This window comes from Pteropus alecto, unplaced genomic scaffold (assembly GCF_000325575.1).
Source record: "Pteropus alecto unplaced genomic scaffold, ASM32557v1 scaffold98, whole genome shotgun sequence".
In the NCBI taxonomy this organism is placed as follows: domain Eukaryota; kingdom Metazoa; phylum Chordata; class Mammalia; order Chiroptera; family Pteropodidae; genus Pteropus; species Pteropus alecto.
In genome coordinates, this window is record NW_006443570.1 from 1,691,363 (window position 1) to 1,705,531 (window position 14,169).

The 14,169-nt window shown below is 37.3% G+C and overlaps 2 protein-coding genes across 2 annotated transcripts; both read left to right on the forward strand.

The window, feature by feature from the left end:
* Positions 1-318: 318 nt before the first annotated feature.
* KRT26 (keratin 26) lies at positions 319-4,955 on the forward strand. Its single transcript, XM_006924667.1, has 8 exons — positions 319-759; positions 1,197-1,279; positions 1,681-1,837; positions 1,969-2,130; positions 2,212-2,337; positions 2,693-2,910; positions 4,145-4,212; positions 4,804-4,955. Exons 1-8 carry the CDS (start codon positions 319-321, stop codon positions 4,953-4,955), a joined length of 1,407 nt encoding a protein of 468 aa, XP_006924729.1.
* A 2,496-nt stretch (positions 4,956-7,451) lies between these two features.
* On the forward strand, positions 7,452-13,688 carry KRT25 (keratin 25). The gene is made up of 8 exons (XM_006924668.1): positions 7,452-7,939; positions 8,241-8,323; positions 8,719-8,875; positions 11,005-11,166; positions 11,251-11,376; positions 11,735-11,952; positions 12,279-12,346; positions 13,311-13,688. Exons 1-8 carry the CDS (start codon positions 7,511-7,513, stop codon positions 13,418-13,420), a joined length of 1,353 nt encoding a protein of 450 aa, XP_006924730.1. The 5' UTR covers positions 7,452-7,510; the 3' UTR covers positions 13,421-13,688.
* The last annotated feature ends 481 nt before the right edge of the window (positions 13,689-14,169 follow it).

The window sequence follows — 14,169 nt, forward strand, 5'->3', positions numbered from 1 at the left end:
AGAGGTCAAAAAGACATACATTTACTCACATTTAATTTCAGCCTTTGAAACTATGATTCAGTGTTACTCCGTCTGGCACATTTTCATATACAAAGATACCCTTGGGCACCTTTCCACCTACAGACTGAACAGTATTGAAAATCATCCAGTTATGAAAAACAACAATTAGGGTTGAGTAATATTCTACTATAAATCGTTATAGTTAAGACTGAAATGACCTACTGACTCCTATAAAAGGCCAGTGGAACTAACGCCTATGGATGGTGTACTTCTGCTTTGCTCCTCTTTGAGAAAGGGTCGCCCAACTGTGCTGTCACCATGCCCTTTAGACTTTCTAGTGGATCCAGACGGGTCTGCTCACAAGCTGGCTCTGGTCGACTGTCTGGTGGAGGAACAGCCTTCGGGGCTGGGAATGTGTGCGGTGGGCCGGGAGCAGGAAGCAGCTTCTCTTGTACTCTTGGGAGCGTTTCTTCTGGAGGAGGTTTCTATAATGGTGGTGGAGGGTTGGGAAATGGCAACTGTGCTGGTTTTCTTGGAAATGAACGTGGCCTCCTCTCTGGAAATGAAAAGATGACCATGCAGAATCTCAATGACCGCCTAGCGTCCTACTTGGACCATGTGTGTGCTCTGGAAGAAGCAAATTCAGACCTCGAGCAGAAAATCAAGGATTGGTATGAGAAATATGGGCCTGGTTCTTGCCGGGGACTTGATCATGACTATAGTATATATTTACCAGTCATTGAAGATCTTAAAAGGCAGGTAAGAAATATGAATTTGCTTACTTTAATTACAAACTTTGGGTGTACATAATCTAAAAAAGAAAATATTAAAAGCGCTTAGCAAATGTATGTGTTGTAGAATTTGCTCACTCTATATTCCTAGTGCTTAGGGCAGTGCCCGGCAATAAAAATTTATAGAATTAATTAATGAAACAAATTTTTAAAATAGATATAATAATTTTGTTGACCTTATATATAGCTCATACTTTTTAATCACGAGTAATAAAAATATCCATTATTATAAAAACTTACACTTGGTCTCTTAACCTCTGGACATTTACTATCTGAAGAAAAACCAGATTAATGTAGAAAAAATAATACCAAAATAGATGCTTGATGAGTTAAGAAGAATCACACTTAAATTTGGAGTCTCCCTTGACTTGGAATTTGACATTTTGCACAATCTACCCTATTTAGATTATTTCTGTGACCACCTGTAATGCCAGCATTGTTCTACAAAATGACAATGCCAGACTGACCGCTGATGACTTCAGGCTGAAGTAGGTAAAAACAAAGTAATTAATTATAAGAAAGATAAAAATTAGTAGAATAAAGAACATATCTTTTGCTTTAAAAACTAACATGTTTTTATAAAGTCAGACTATATCACTGAAGAAATTAAATGTCTATAAAAAGAGCTATCATAAATTTTAAACAATATATTTATTCAACTGCTAAATTAAACACATTGGATGACAAAAATCAACTCTGAAGAAACAACTTCTCTAAAATAATATTCATAAATCAGTAAGTGTTCCAGAGCGTTTCATCACATTGCCATCGCAATGAGCTTCAGAAGTGTGTACAGACACCATATCTTTCATTATATAAAATGTCTGGAAAAGCTGCCCTTTGCACCTGCCTCTAATTACAATTCTCAAGCTCTTTAATAACCTTTCAGGTATGAAAATGAGCTTGCTCTACACCAGAGCGTTGAGGCAGACATCAACGGTCTGCACAGAGTGATGGATGAGCTGACCCTTTGTACAACCGACCTGGGGATACAGTGTGAAACACTGAGTGAAGAATTGACGTACCTCAAAAAAAATCACAAGGAAGTAAGGACCCTGCAGGGTGACTTCGTATAGCATGGGATTTCCCTCCTTGAGTCCGCTATTCATTTCATAGCAGAGTGTGACTCTCAGTCAAAATTTACCTTGAATATTAATACTGATGATCCCTTTTCCAGGAAATGGAGGTCCTGCAGAGTACGGCAGGGGGAAACGTGAATGTGGAGATGAATGCAGCCCCGGGAGTGGATCTAACTGTTCTGTTGAACAATATGAGGGCCGAGTACGAGGACTTGGCCGAGCAGAACCGCAGAGATGCTGAGGCCTGGTTTCATGAGAAGGTACAAATCATATACCAAGTGGCTTATATATTCAGTAGACCACCAGGCTGCTCACTAACCCTTCTGAAAACTGTGCTTCAGAGCTCTTCGCTGCAGCAGCAGATTTCTGATGATGCAGGCGCCGCCACAGTAGCCAGAAATGAGCTGACGGAACTGAAGCGCAATCTGCAAACCCTAGAAATAGAACTTCAGTCCCTCGTGGCCACGGTTCGTAGGAATCATCATTGATTTTAGTATGTGTGTGTGTAAATACATATACTCTACAACAATATATAACTAAGTATACTTAACTAAAAATACGACATATTAAATGTATACACGAATATATTTATGATCAAGAATTCTGTCCATAAACATTACTTCTGACTCACCAATCCCAAAACTTTTTTAAAAAGAAACTTTTTTCAATGAAAGAAAAAAATTTTTGAATCTTGTTGATGCAGATTTTAACTAAAAAGATTCAGACCTCGTACAAATATTTCTTTCCAACGTGAGAATGTTGAAAATGTGATCGTGTCATTTATCGGTTCCGCAGGCAAGCCTTGCTTTGTTCTTCTTTCAGAAACGTTCCTATGAATGCTCCTTGGCTGAGACTGAAGGCTATTACCACCTTCAGCTCCAGCAAATCCAGGAGCAAATCGGGGCGAGGCAGGAACAGCTCCAACAGATCCGGACGGAAACAGAAGGCCAGAAGCTGGAGTATGAACAGCTTCTAGATATCAAAATATTTTTAGAAAAAGAAATTGAAACTTACTGCACATTAATAGATGGAAAAGAAAGGTAATTATTAACTAGTGAAAATTAATCTTATGATTAAAATATTAATCTCACATCAAGTGGGTTTTCTCAGCATACATGTATATACCAATGTTATATCCTAGATGCCCTGCTCTAAAGATCATCCCTATACAAGTGAAGTGAAAACAGGTAGCAAAATCAAATTTCTAAGTATGTAAAGTATTGGTATCTATAATCGTATAGAGAACATTTAAATAGAATATTGAACAATTCCTATATTTCAGTCCAGGGGGAAAGTTGCTTTCAGTGACTTAGTGTGGAAGTACACTTCTTATAACATACTCTTTTTTTATTATTACTTCAGTAGTTACCATACATGCACCCTGTATTAAGTGGGTTATTACCTTTTCATTTGAAAGATGAGCAATGAAGATACAGGAAGATTTCATTGGAGAAGGTACCTACTGGTAGCCAAGAGTCAACATCCCTAATATTGTAAACCTGGATGCGAATGAGACAATTAGGTGAATCTGAGTGCATTGCTTAAGCCCTTTAAACCTCACTTCCTTTATTGGAAAAACTGTGATAACACGAAAATCGTACTCCTGACTACTGTACACAAGAGTACCTCACTACGTAGGTAAACTGCTTATGACAGTGGCTTGCACACAAAAGGTACTCAATAGTCAGTGGCTATTACTAAATACTTACCCACGGTCACATCATGAGTCAGTAACATCTTAGGCATCTTCCAAGGCCAGTGTCAGCCCTCTACAGCATATTCTCATATGAACCTAACAGTAATGGCTTCTTCTTTCGAACAAGGTGCCTATTACATCATTCATTGTTCACTTTTCTTTCAGCCCCTTTCATGTCATGTTATAGACAACTTTTTACTTATATATACTTCATTTTATTTTCAACAGTGTAAACTGCTTGTATCTTGGCCCTACATTTTCTACAGCACCTAGCCTAGCACCTTCTGCACAGCAGGCATGTTTACAGGGCAGGCGATTGACTGAAGAGTCAGAATGAGCACTTGAAGTCCCATATTGCTAGAGGAAAGTGATGATCTGGTCACAAGGGAATTTCTGATCATAAACATCCATTTAATCTCTTCTTTCAATATATCGAAGTCATGAAAAGCTTACTATCTCTTAAACATGAGAAGAATTTAAATCTTATTGGACCTAGTACTCCAAAATTTTTATCCCCAACTTATAGTTATTTATGAGCTCCCTAATGAAAGAAAAATGCAATAATTTTCTCTTCACAGAAAAAGCAAGTCCACGTGTTGCAAATCAAAAGGGTACGGGCCCGGAAATTCTGAAAATCAAGTCAAAGGTATAGAACGGTTTTTTACTTGGTGTAACTCTCTTAAACTCCAACAGTTTAGTAAATAAGCCATTTATTTGTAAACTAAATAAGACTGTTTCTAAGTTTAGTCCTAGTGAATGAAAGGATAAGAGCAAGTCATTATGACAGCTCTTAGTATTTGTATCCCATATTCCCGTAAAACAGATATAGTCAGGTTATGAAATTACTGATGTGGGGAAACAATCCTCCAATATCTTTCTTACTTAGAACCTATTATTTTCACAGTGTCAGTGCTTTGATAGAAGAGCAACTTTATTTTAAATCACAGAAATAGGGCAAGTTAGTGTTTAAAAAAAGACTTTACTTGCTTCAGGCCTCTACTTGCCTGATACATGTTTTAATCCATGTTTCATTTATGCTTTCAAATACCCATTGCTCTAAAAATAGTGGTAAACACAAGAAAAATATCCAGCCTTGCTAAGCAGACTTCAAATACAGTATTATATCTCCGTTTACTGCAAACTTGCAAACACCATTTTCGAAGAATTTACCCATCATGACTAAAGACCTTTCAACCTGTTAAGAATGAGTACTAAACTTTCATTCATTTTATTTTAGATTCAGAAGAAGAAACTGTTGTCAAAACAGTGGTCGAGGAGCTAGATCAACTTGGCAATGTCATTTCACTGACAGTCCACTCAGTTGAAGAAAAATCCTCTAAAATAAGCAATATTACTATGGAGCAACGAGTAGCTTCTAAAGCACCATAATGAAAGGAAAGAGGGTTATTTTTTTTAAAGCCTGCCTTTGCAAATTCTCATTGGCTGAATAACCCAAGGAAATCATTCCTTTCTGTTCTTAAAAATAAAAAGGCTAAAATTAGGTTTTCTTCTCTTCTTTTTCTCAGGTTCTTTGCATGTAATCTTTCTCAGTGCTACATATTGTATGATTCCATTTTTAAGACATTCTGGAATAGGCAAAATTATAGACATAGAAAGTGATCAGTGCTTTCCTGGAGCCTGGAGCTGAAGCTGGAGCTGTGAGGAGAAGCTACAAAAGGGGTACAAGGGAATTTGGGGGGTAGAGGGTAACAGAACTGTTCTATATCTTGATTGTAGTGAAGGTTAATGACAATGTGTTTTTCAAAACTCAAAGAACTGTATGTTTAAGATGAATTTTAGTATATGTATATTAAACCTCAATAAATCTGACTAAAAGGAATGGACAGAAAAATTAAGAAATCTATCCTGAAGAAAAAATGTGAATGTATCCAGCATTATTAATAAGAGCAAAAAGTTGGAAATAGTTGATAGTCCCTTAATATTACTTAATATTAGGTTCAGCCTTGAGTAACAGTAACAAAATAACAGGACTTTACACGGATAGAAGTTTATTTCTTTCACACACAGAAATCCAGAGGTAGGCTACTCAAGGCTGGGATGGTAGCTTTGCGCCAGAGCATTTTCAGAGACCCAGGTTCCTTTCAGCTTTCACTCTGCCATACCCACAATATGGCCCTGGCTCATGGTCCAAGATGAAGCTCCGACCATCATATCCAGCCATCACACTCCTTTCAGCAGAGCGGAGGAAAGGGAGGAGAAGGGATGAAGACTTGTGTCAGCTTCCTCTTAGATAAAGTTTCTAGAACACGCCACAGATACTTCTGTTTACATCGCATTGACTAGCTTAATCACCTGACCACGGTTAGCGGCAAAGAATGCTAGAGAAAGCAGTCTTTATTACAGGCAGCTATTGCCCAGTTAAAAACCAACAGTTTCTGCCACATTAGGCATCTATTCACGCCCTAAGGCATATTATGTAAGGTGAACAAAGCAAGTTACAGAACAACACATATAACACAGATGATTCACATATGGCCTACGTGTGTTTACATGCTATGTATGTGTGCAAATGCATAGAAAATCATCTGGAAGAGTGCACATGTCTAGAAGGGTAAATTATAGTTATCTGACAGAGTAAGGAGGATAGAAGAGGGGAAGATGAAGAAGACTTTAACATTGTATTTTATACTCTTAGCTATTTCTTGTTTGTTTACATCAAGAATGTTTGCATGCAAAGAGTAGAATGGTGGTTGCCATGATCATATCAGCATTTTTCACAATAGCCAAAGGGTGGCTGCAACCCAAGTGTCCACCTATTCATGAGTGGATAAACAAAATACGGTAAATACATGCAATGGAACATTATTCTGCCTTTTAAAAAAAGGAAATTCTGACACATGCTACAACACGGATGAACCTTGAAGACATTATGCTAAGTGAAATAAGCCAGACGCAAAAGGAGAAATAATGCATAATTCTACTTATTCCAAGTGCCCAAAACAGTGACTAGCACATAGTAGGTGTTCTATAAATATTCGTTAAATAAATGAATGAATGAATTCATATGTTCACGACAGCCTCACATAACAAATATTTGTTGAAATTTTGTCCATCAGCCTACTTCCAGATTTTTAAAATTTTTCCACAATGTTTAGGGTTTTCAATAAATGGGAATCCATAGCCAAGTAAATAATTACTTACTGATGACTCTCACCGAAGCTAAACCACAATGAAATAAAAACAGATGCAATGTTTTCTTCTGGGTTTGCTTCAAATTTTGCTAAGTCAGGAAATAAGTTAATGTCCTTCTAAACTCCCACAACCCATAACAGCAATTAGAGGTGTGTTCCTAATTACCAAAATAAGAGAAGGCAGCTACCCCTAGACATAAGTAAGTGTTAACAAAACATGATACATGTCAGCCAAACCAGAAGTTACTTCCCATCGGAAACAGTGGCAAGGGGGTGGGGATGGGAGAAGAGGGTGCGGACTGGTGATTAAAGGATGAGGTTGGGGAAATAATGATTCCAGTTCTGTTCACTAGCAGAAAAAGTCTCAAAAGCACCAAAATCTACTTTGGCATAATAGCCCAAAACTATGACGCCAGATTTTTATGGTGTGGTGGACTGATGAGTTTTATCTTCTAAGGAGGGAAGTAAAGAATGACTCACTCACAATTTTCAAATGTAATAAGGAACCTGAAATTGCTCCACCCAGACCCATTTCTCAGATAACCACCAACCTGAGGGCAACTGCCCTCCTACAGAAATGAGCCCAGCAAAGTTAGTTACTAATTAGGAAAAATCATCCAATTACGCTAACTTGCTGAGGCCGGCAAGCCACGTTTTACTCTGTGTAGGCAGAATTTCATCCAGAATACACTTGAGGATTGTCTATAAAAGGGCAAACCAAACGGTTGAGATGAGAAGACATTCCATTCTGGCTTTCACAGTACAGCTCTGTGACACGCTTACCCTGATACCATGTCTCTTCGACTTTCCAGTGGATCCAGGAGGGCCTGTCCCCGTCCCACCACAGGATCGCTCAGGCTCTCAGGTGGGGGAGCCAGCTTTGCGGCTGGAAATGCTTGCAGCATGTCTGGAATTGGAAGTGGATTCTCATGTGCCTTCGGGGGCAGTGCATCGGGAGGAAATGCAGGCGGAAGCAATTCCTGTGCTGGCTTTACCGTGAATGAGGGGGGCCTCCTTTCTGGCAATGAGAAGGTGACCATGCAGAACCTCAACGACCGCCTGGCGTCCTACCTGGACAACGTGCGTGCTCTGGAAGAGGCAAATGCAGACCTGGAACAGAAGATCAAGGGCTGGTATGAGAAATTTGGGCCTGGTTCTTGCCGTGGTCTTGATCATGACTATAGCAGATATTTCCCTATAATCGATGACCTCAAAAATCAGGTAAGAAATTTTACTTCGCAGTTTTTTGCACTTTTATTTCTAAATGTTCTTTTCCCTTATTCACTGAATACTCAAAACATTTATCATCTCCATTGGTAATTTCTTGAAGGAAATTTCAGTTTAGCATTGGAAATAAACACTAAGTAGATTCATCGGGTTAACTCCGTGATTTAAAAATGTCACTAACTAGTAACTATATTAATTTTTATTATCTCCATTTCCGAATCTAAAACATCCCACTCTTTGCTTTTTTATTGGTTGTGATAAATTGCCTTTAAAAAGTCAAATTCCTCATTTCTAGATCATCGCTTCCACCACTAGCAATGCTAATACTGTTCTACAGATCGATAACGCCAAGCTGACAGCTGATGATTTCAGACTCAAGTAAGTAGGCTCACAGAAGTAAAAGAATTCATGGAGATTAATAAGAAGCATTAAATGGAATTTATTTTTTGGTCCCTCCATTAAATATTACCAGCTCTTACTCTAACACTGTAAAACACTTGGATTTAAGATAAACAGAATGTTATGACTTTTTTACACTTTGGCTATAAGATATTAAGTATGAACAGCTATAAAAGTAGCATTTGATGCCCTAGTTCTTTTTCTGCTAAAGAAATACCTCAAAGAAAATAATAATTACTATACAATAAATTTTGAAAATGTCTCCTGTGGCCAAATCTGCCACTTCAAAATTCCAGAACTCTAGCATTTGGTTATTGACTGGTGACTATTTCTACAACCATATAACAAATTGCAAATCGCTAACACTCTTTAAGGTATGAAAATGAGCTGGCTCTTCACCAGAGTGTAGAGACCGATGTCAATGGGTTACGCAGAGTTCTGGATGAAATCACCCTGTGCAGAACAGACCTCGAGATTCAGTATGAAACCCTGAGTGAGGAGATGACTTATCTCAAAAAGAACCATAAAGAGGTAAGAGCTGAATGTCTACATTTCACCATTCGTCTGCAGATGCTACACCTGATGGGAGATAGTGTGCTTGACGTCTTCAGGAAGAAATTGGTCTTAATGATCCATTTTCTTTAGAAGTAGAATATTTGTACAGGTTCACTCCTGCTCTCTCACTGTTTCCCATGGGGGAAAAAAATCATATTTTCCAGGCCAATCAGGGTTACAAGAGCAGTGTTTGGCTAGGTAATTATCGCTAAGTCGAAATAGCACATTTAAAAGATGACATCGAGTTAAGTAAAATGCATATACCTTAAGGACAGCTTAAGAAAACTAGATCTAAATGTCTATATAAAAGTGGCAGATTTAAAACACTTAAACATTTACTCCATATACACATTAAGTATAGATACTTAATATTAATACATATTCTTAATAAGTATGACTATAAAAATAATGAGACTGAAATTAAACTGTTATATCAAAATTTATACTTCCAAATAAATAGTGTATGTCCACAGTGGTCACAGTGGGCAGCTAGATTCAAAATCAGATTATACAGCCACTACTGCAGACACATCTTTGACATTACTTTCAGAACCACGGTTTGCTGAGAAAAATTTTTATTCTTTGAAAATGAATTTAATATTTTTAAATAGCCAGAAGCCTTCTATAGTCGAGTCAGGTGCATAAAGCAGAAGATCTAGCTAAGAATGCTGCTTAGTCATGAGTCTGTTTTTTAAATATAACTGCTTGAAGAATAATGTTTATATGGATATACAGTTCAAGTGTGGCTATAGCTCCTGGTAGTTACTCAACAAATTTTTCACGAATTGAATGCAATTGATTTTTTTAATGACTCACAGACAAACCCACGTGCAACTTTTTTTCTTTTTCTGCTTGAACTGGGGAAGTTTTCCCTAAAGATTCAGAAGTAAGAACCTCGCCTGGAGATAGAGAAGGTATAGAGACCATCAGTGATGAAAGAATGCTAGAAACACCTGAGGGACTTGATGCCCAGAGGAAAGAAAGCCTCATTATTGTCATTAGGACCAATCCAGGGCCTGGGACATGGGTGGAGAGGAGGGTTCCTGCAGCAGAGACCTAAAGCGATTGATGTGATTTCTACATAACAGTCTTAGCAGTGATGTCTGCCATCCACAGTCTTAGATCTGACTCACTGCATCCGAACAGCACACTTCAGATGGGATAAAGTGTAAACTTTGACCACAAAATTGTTTCCTACCTCTAGGATGTTGAAAATGATCATAAAAGCTAGAATTTAATGTATATGCCAGGTAGTATCGCTGGTCTTATTACTAGTAGTTCTTTCACATCCTTCAATAACCCAGAGAAGGATATTTTTTTTATCCTCGAATTTAGAATAATAAACTTGAGACATAAAGAAGTTAAACACCGTTCCCAAATTCACCGAGCCATTACAGGGCAGAACCTGAATTCTCATAGAGATTTGTTGGGCATGACATATAATGTCCTGTGTAAGCTTAATAGCTTAAGAGACACCTAGGATTTTTTAGAAGATGATGTTCTTCCTCTACCAATTATAAATAAATATGTTTATAATGATAGATAAATATAAATTCACAAACATACTTATTTAAAATTACTTCAGCTGTTTGGAATTATTCAGACTCAGCCCCTTCAACCAAATTCATGCTGTGTTCAGGATACAGTTGAGTGGAGAATGCACCAGAGCTGGTTGAATAAGTAGAATAATGACCAGTCCACCAAGGTGGAGACATTTAAGTTATAAATGAATAGAATAAGAGGTGATGGGTAATTTATTTTAAATATTTTAAGGACTTTCATTTGGAAAAGGAATTAAGACTTCTTCCGTGCAGCAGAACTAAAACCAATGAATTGGAGTCAGAGGAGCTGGAATTGGGTTCACCATAAGGAACTCCTCTGGAGCAATTAAAATTCCAAAAATGAAACAGGCTGCTTCAGGCGGTAGCGAGTTGATCATCGTTGAAAGCTATGTTAGGTGGACAGGGAAATATGAAACGCAGAGGTGGTTCGTTGTACAGCCTGGGAGATGGAACCAGATGAATACTATTACCCTTCCAAAGCTAAGCTTCTAGACTTTCTATGAGATCCCTGCAGAGCTGAGCTGAACGCTTTTCTACCCCTAGGAAATGCAAGTTCTTCAATGCGCCGCTGGAGGCAACGTGAACGTGGAGATGAACGCGGCTCCTGGCGTGGACCTCACGGTTCTGCTGAACAACATGCGGGCTGAGTACGAGGACCTCGCCGAGCAGAACCGCCGGGATGCGGAGGCCTGGTTCAATGAGAAGGTGAGTCTTGTCCAGAAAACAAGCCTTCTGCATTTTGGTGATGTTCACACAACTAAGATTTGCTCCCTCACTTATACCTTTCAGAGTGCTTCTCTGCAGCAGCAGATCTCTGAGGATGTGGGAGCCACAACCTCTGCCCGGAACGAGCTGACTGAGATGAAGCGCAATCTCCAAACACTGGAAATTGAACTTCAGTCTCTCTTAGCGACGGTAGGAAAGGACGATTTCTCACCATCTCTTAGGTTATCATTTTGAATATGTGCCAGTTGGTTTTAAAGCCCTTAACCATATTGAGAATATATCCATATTATTTTATGTAATTAAATTAAACATAAGGAAAGAATAAGGTTGTGTACAGAACAGCTGAAACATCAACATCTATGTCTTTAGGTTTATTTTACCAAAGAGAAAGACTTGTCATTTTAAGAGTGTCACAGAGTCTTCATAACTATGTGTCAGTGTGAAATCTAAAACAATTACAGGCAAAGTTAACAAGAGGAGAAAGTCATGTCAAAGTAAGTGTGTGTATCTGTGTATCTATCTTAGGTTCTTCATTATTTCTTTACAGAAACAATCCCTGGAGTGCTCCTTGTCGGAGACTGAGGGCAACTACTGTGCACAGCTGGCCCAGATCCAAGCTCAGATCGGGGCCCTGGAGGAGCAGCTGCACCAGGTCAGAACCGAGACCGAGGGCCAGAAGCTGGAGTACGAGCAGCTCCTGGACATCAAGGTCCACCTGGAAAAGGAAATCGAGACCTACTGCCTCCTCATCAGTGGAGATGATGGGTAGGTAAAATAATTTACAGAGAAGATGTAATATACTAAAATCTGCAGGAAACTTAGATCTCTGGAACGTGAACATAAACTGTTATGATCTCATTTATTATCATAGATGCTAAATATTAAACATGATACTCTACTGCCAAGACACAAATTAACAACATCTTACAAAACCAGCATTGCAACAAACTCTATATTTAAGGTCTGAACATTTCAAAATCACCTCTTGAGGCAGATGTAACCCACTGAAATGTTCTCATCCAAACAGCTAAAGAAAACATAATAGTTAATCTAGAATCTTTTGTGATGGTTTCAACAATATGTATTCACAGGGCTTGCAAGTCCGGAGGTTACAAGTCTAAAGATTATGGATCTGGAAACATGGGAAATCAAGTCAAAGGTAATTAAAGTGAAGTTGTTTGTGTGTGGTACTACTTCATTTTTTAATGCACAGCTTCATTGTTTTTATATTCCCAAGATAGATAGATAAATAGATAGATAGATATACACACACACATACACATACACATATAACATGTAATTTATATTATATATATTTATTACATGTAATATTATATATATAAGTATAGAAATAGTAAAGATTTGTAGTAGGTATCAGTGTGTGCTAAATGTCTGACTTTAGTGATGTGCGCTAATTTAAAACAAGGTAACATGTCGCCATGTTTTTAACTAATCAAGAAATCAAAATTCACCAAAAACGAATAAGTATTTTTTCTTCTTGCATAGTTCATCCTATATGAAGATCCTATCATTCCTTTAATTTATATAATTTCTTGTTCATCTTTTTAAAAACTTTTTATTGTGATAAAATATACAGAACATAAAATTTAGTGTCAATCATTTTTAAGCAAATGATTCGGTGGCATTAAGTATGTTTGCATTGTTGTGCAACCATCACCACCATCCATCTCTAGAGCTCTTTTCATTTTCCAAAACTGAAACTCCATATCCATTAAACAATAAACCCCCCCATTCCCTCCTCCTCCCAGCCCGGAAAATCACCATTCTAATTTCTGTATGAATTTCACAACTCTAGGTACCTCAAAGAAGTGGAATCATACAGAACTTGTCTTATAGTGACATTTCACTTAATATAATATCCTCAAGATTCTTCCATATTGTAGGATGTGTCAGAATTTCCTTCCTTTTTAAAGCTGAATAATATTCTACTGTAGATAGATAGATAGATAGATAGATAGATAGATAGATAGATAGATAGATGTCATATTTTTTTATCCATTCATTAATTGATGGGCGCTTTGGTTGCTTCCATGTTTTGGTTATTATGATCTTACTCATTTTTTTCAACTCTCTAAAATCTCCATTTAAATTTTAATTTTTAGATCCAGCCAAAGCCATAGTGGTTAAGAAAGTTCTTGAGGAGGTAGACCAACGCAGCAAAATACTTACCACCAGGCTCCACTCCCTGGAAGAGAAAGCTCAAAACAATTAATTTGAGACATAAGAGCTACTGCATGCCAAATACTCTCCCAGAAGAGAAAGCATTATATATCTCTCTCCAGAAAAATGAGCAAGTCTAAGAAAAATATCTGTCCTATTGTCTTTCTGTTACTGAAATATAATCTCTATCTGGTAATCAATAGTGGTATCTCCCTGTTTATCTGGAAGAATCTCACATACAAATACAATGACTCATTTGATTACCCTGTAGAAAATGTCAATTCTTTGCATTCAATAAACCTTCCTCCTTTAGCAAGTTATCACTGGTGGTATTGTCTTACATTTAAAATGTCCATATCTGTGACACAGATATATGAACACCTAACAACTTTTAATTACATGACAACTTTTTTAAAATTAACAGATTTCTCTCTAAATTTTCATAAGGGTTTCTCAATAATTCAAAATGAGACAAATTCAAGATGAATAAAAATACTTTCTCTTAAATCCCCAATCCACCATACTTAGACATAATAACAAGCCTATTCCCTTTCATAATAGCAAAAATGTATACATTTCAAGTTCATATGAAAATGGGGATATTAATAGTACTTCTCTCAAATGATTATTGTACAGATTAAATAAATTATTATAAAGTGAACTTATGGAGTAAGCAAGTAAGCTCTTGATAAATGCTAACTTATTTTTTAATACTCAATATTTATGATTAATTTTCAAATATTATTTTCTTTTTGCATATATATTTTTTAAATATTCCAAGTGTAAGGAAGGCTAAAGCAA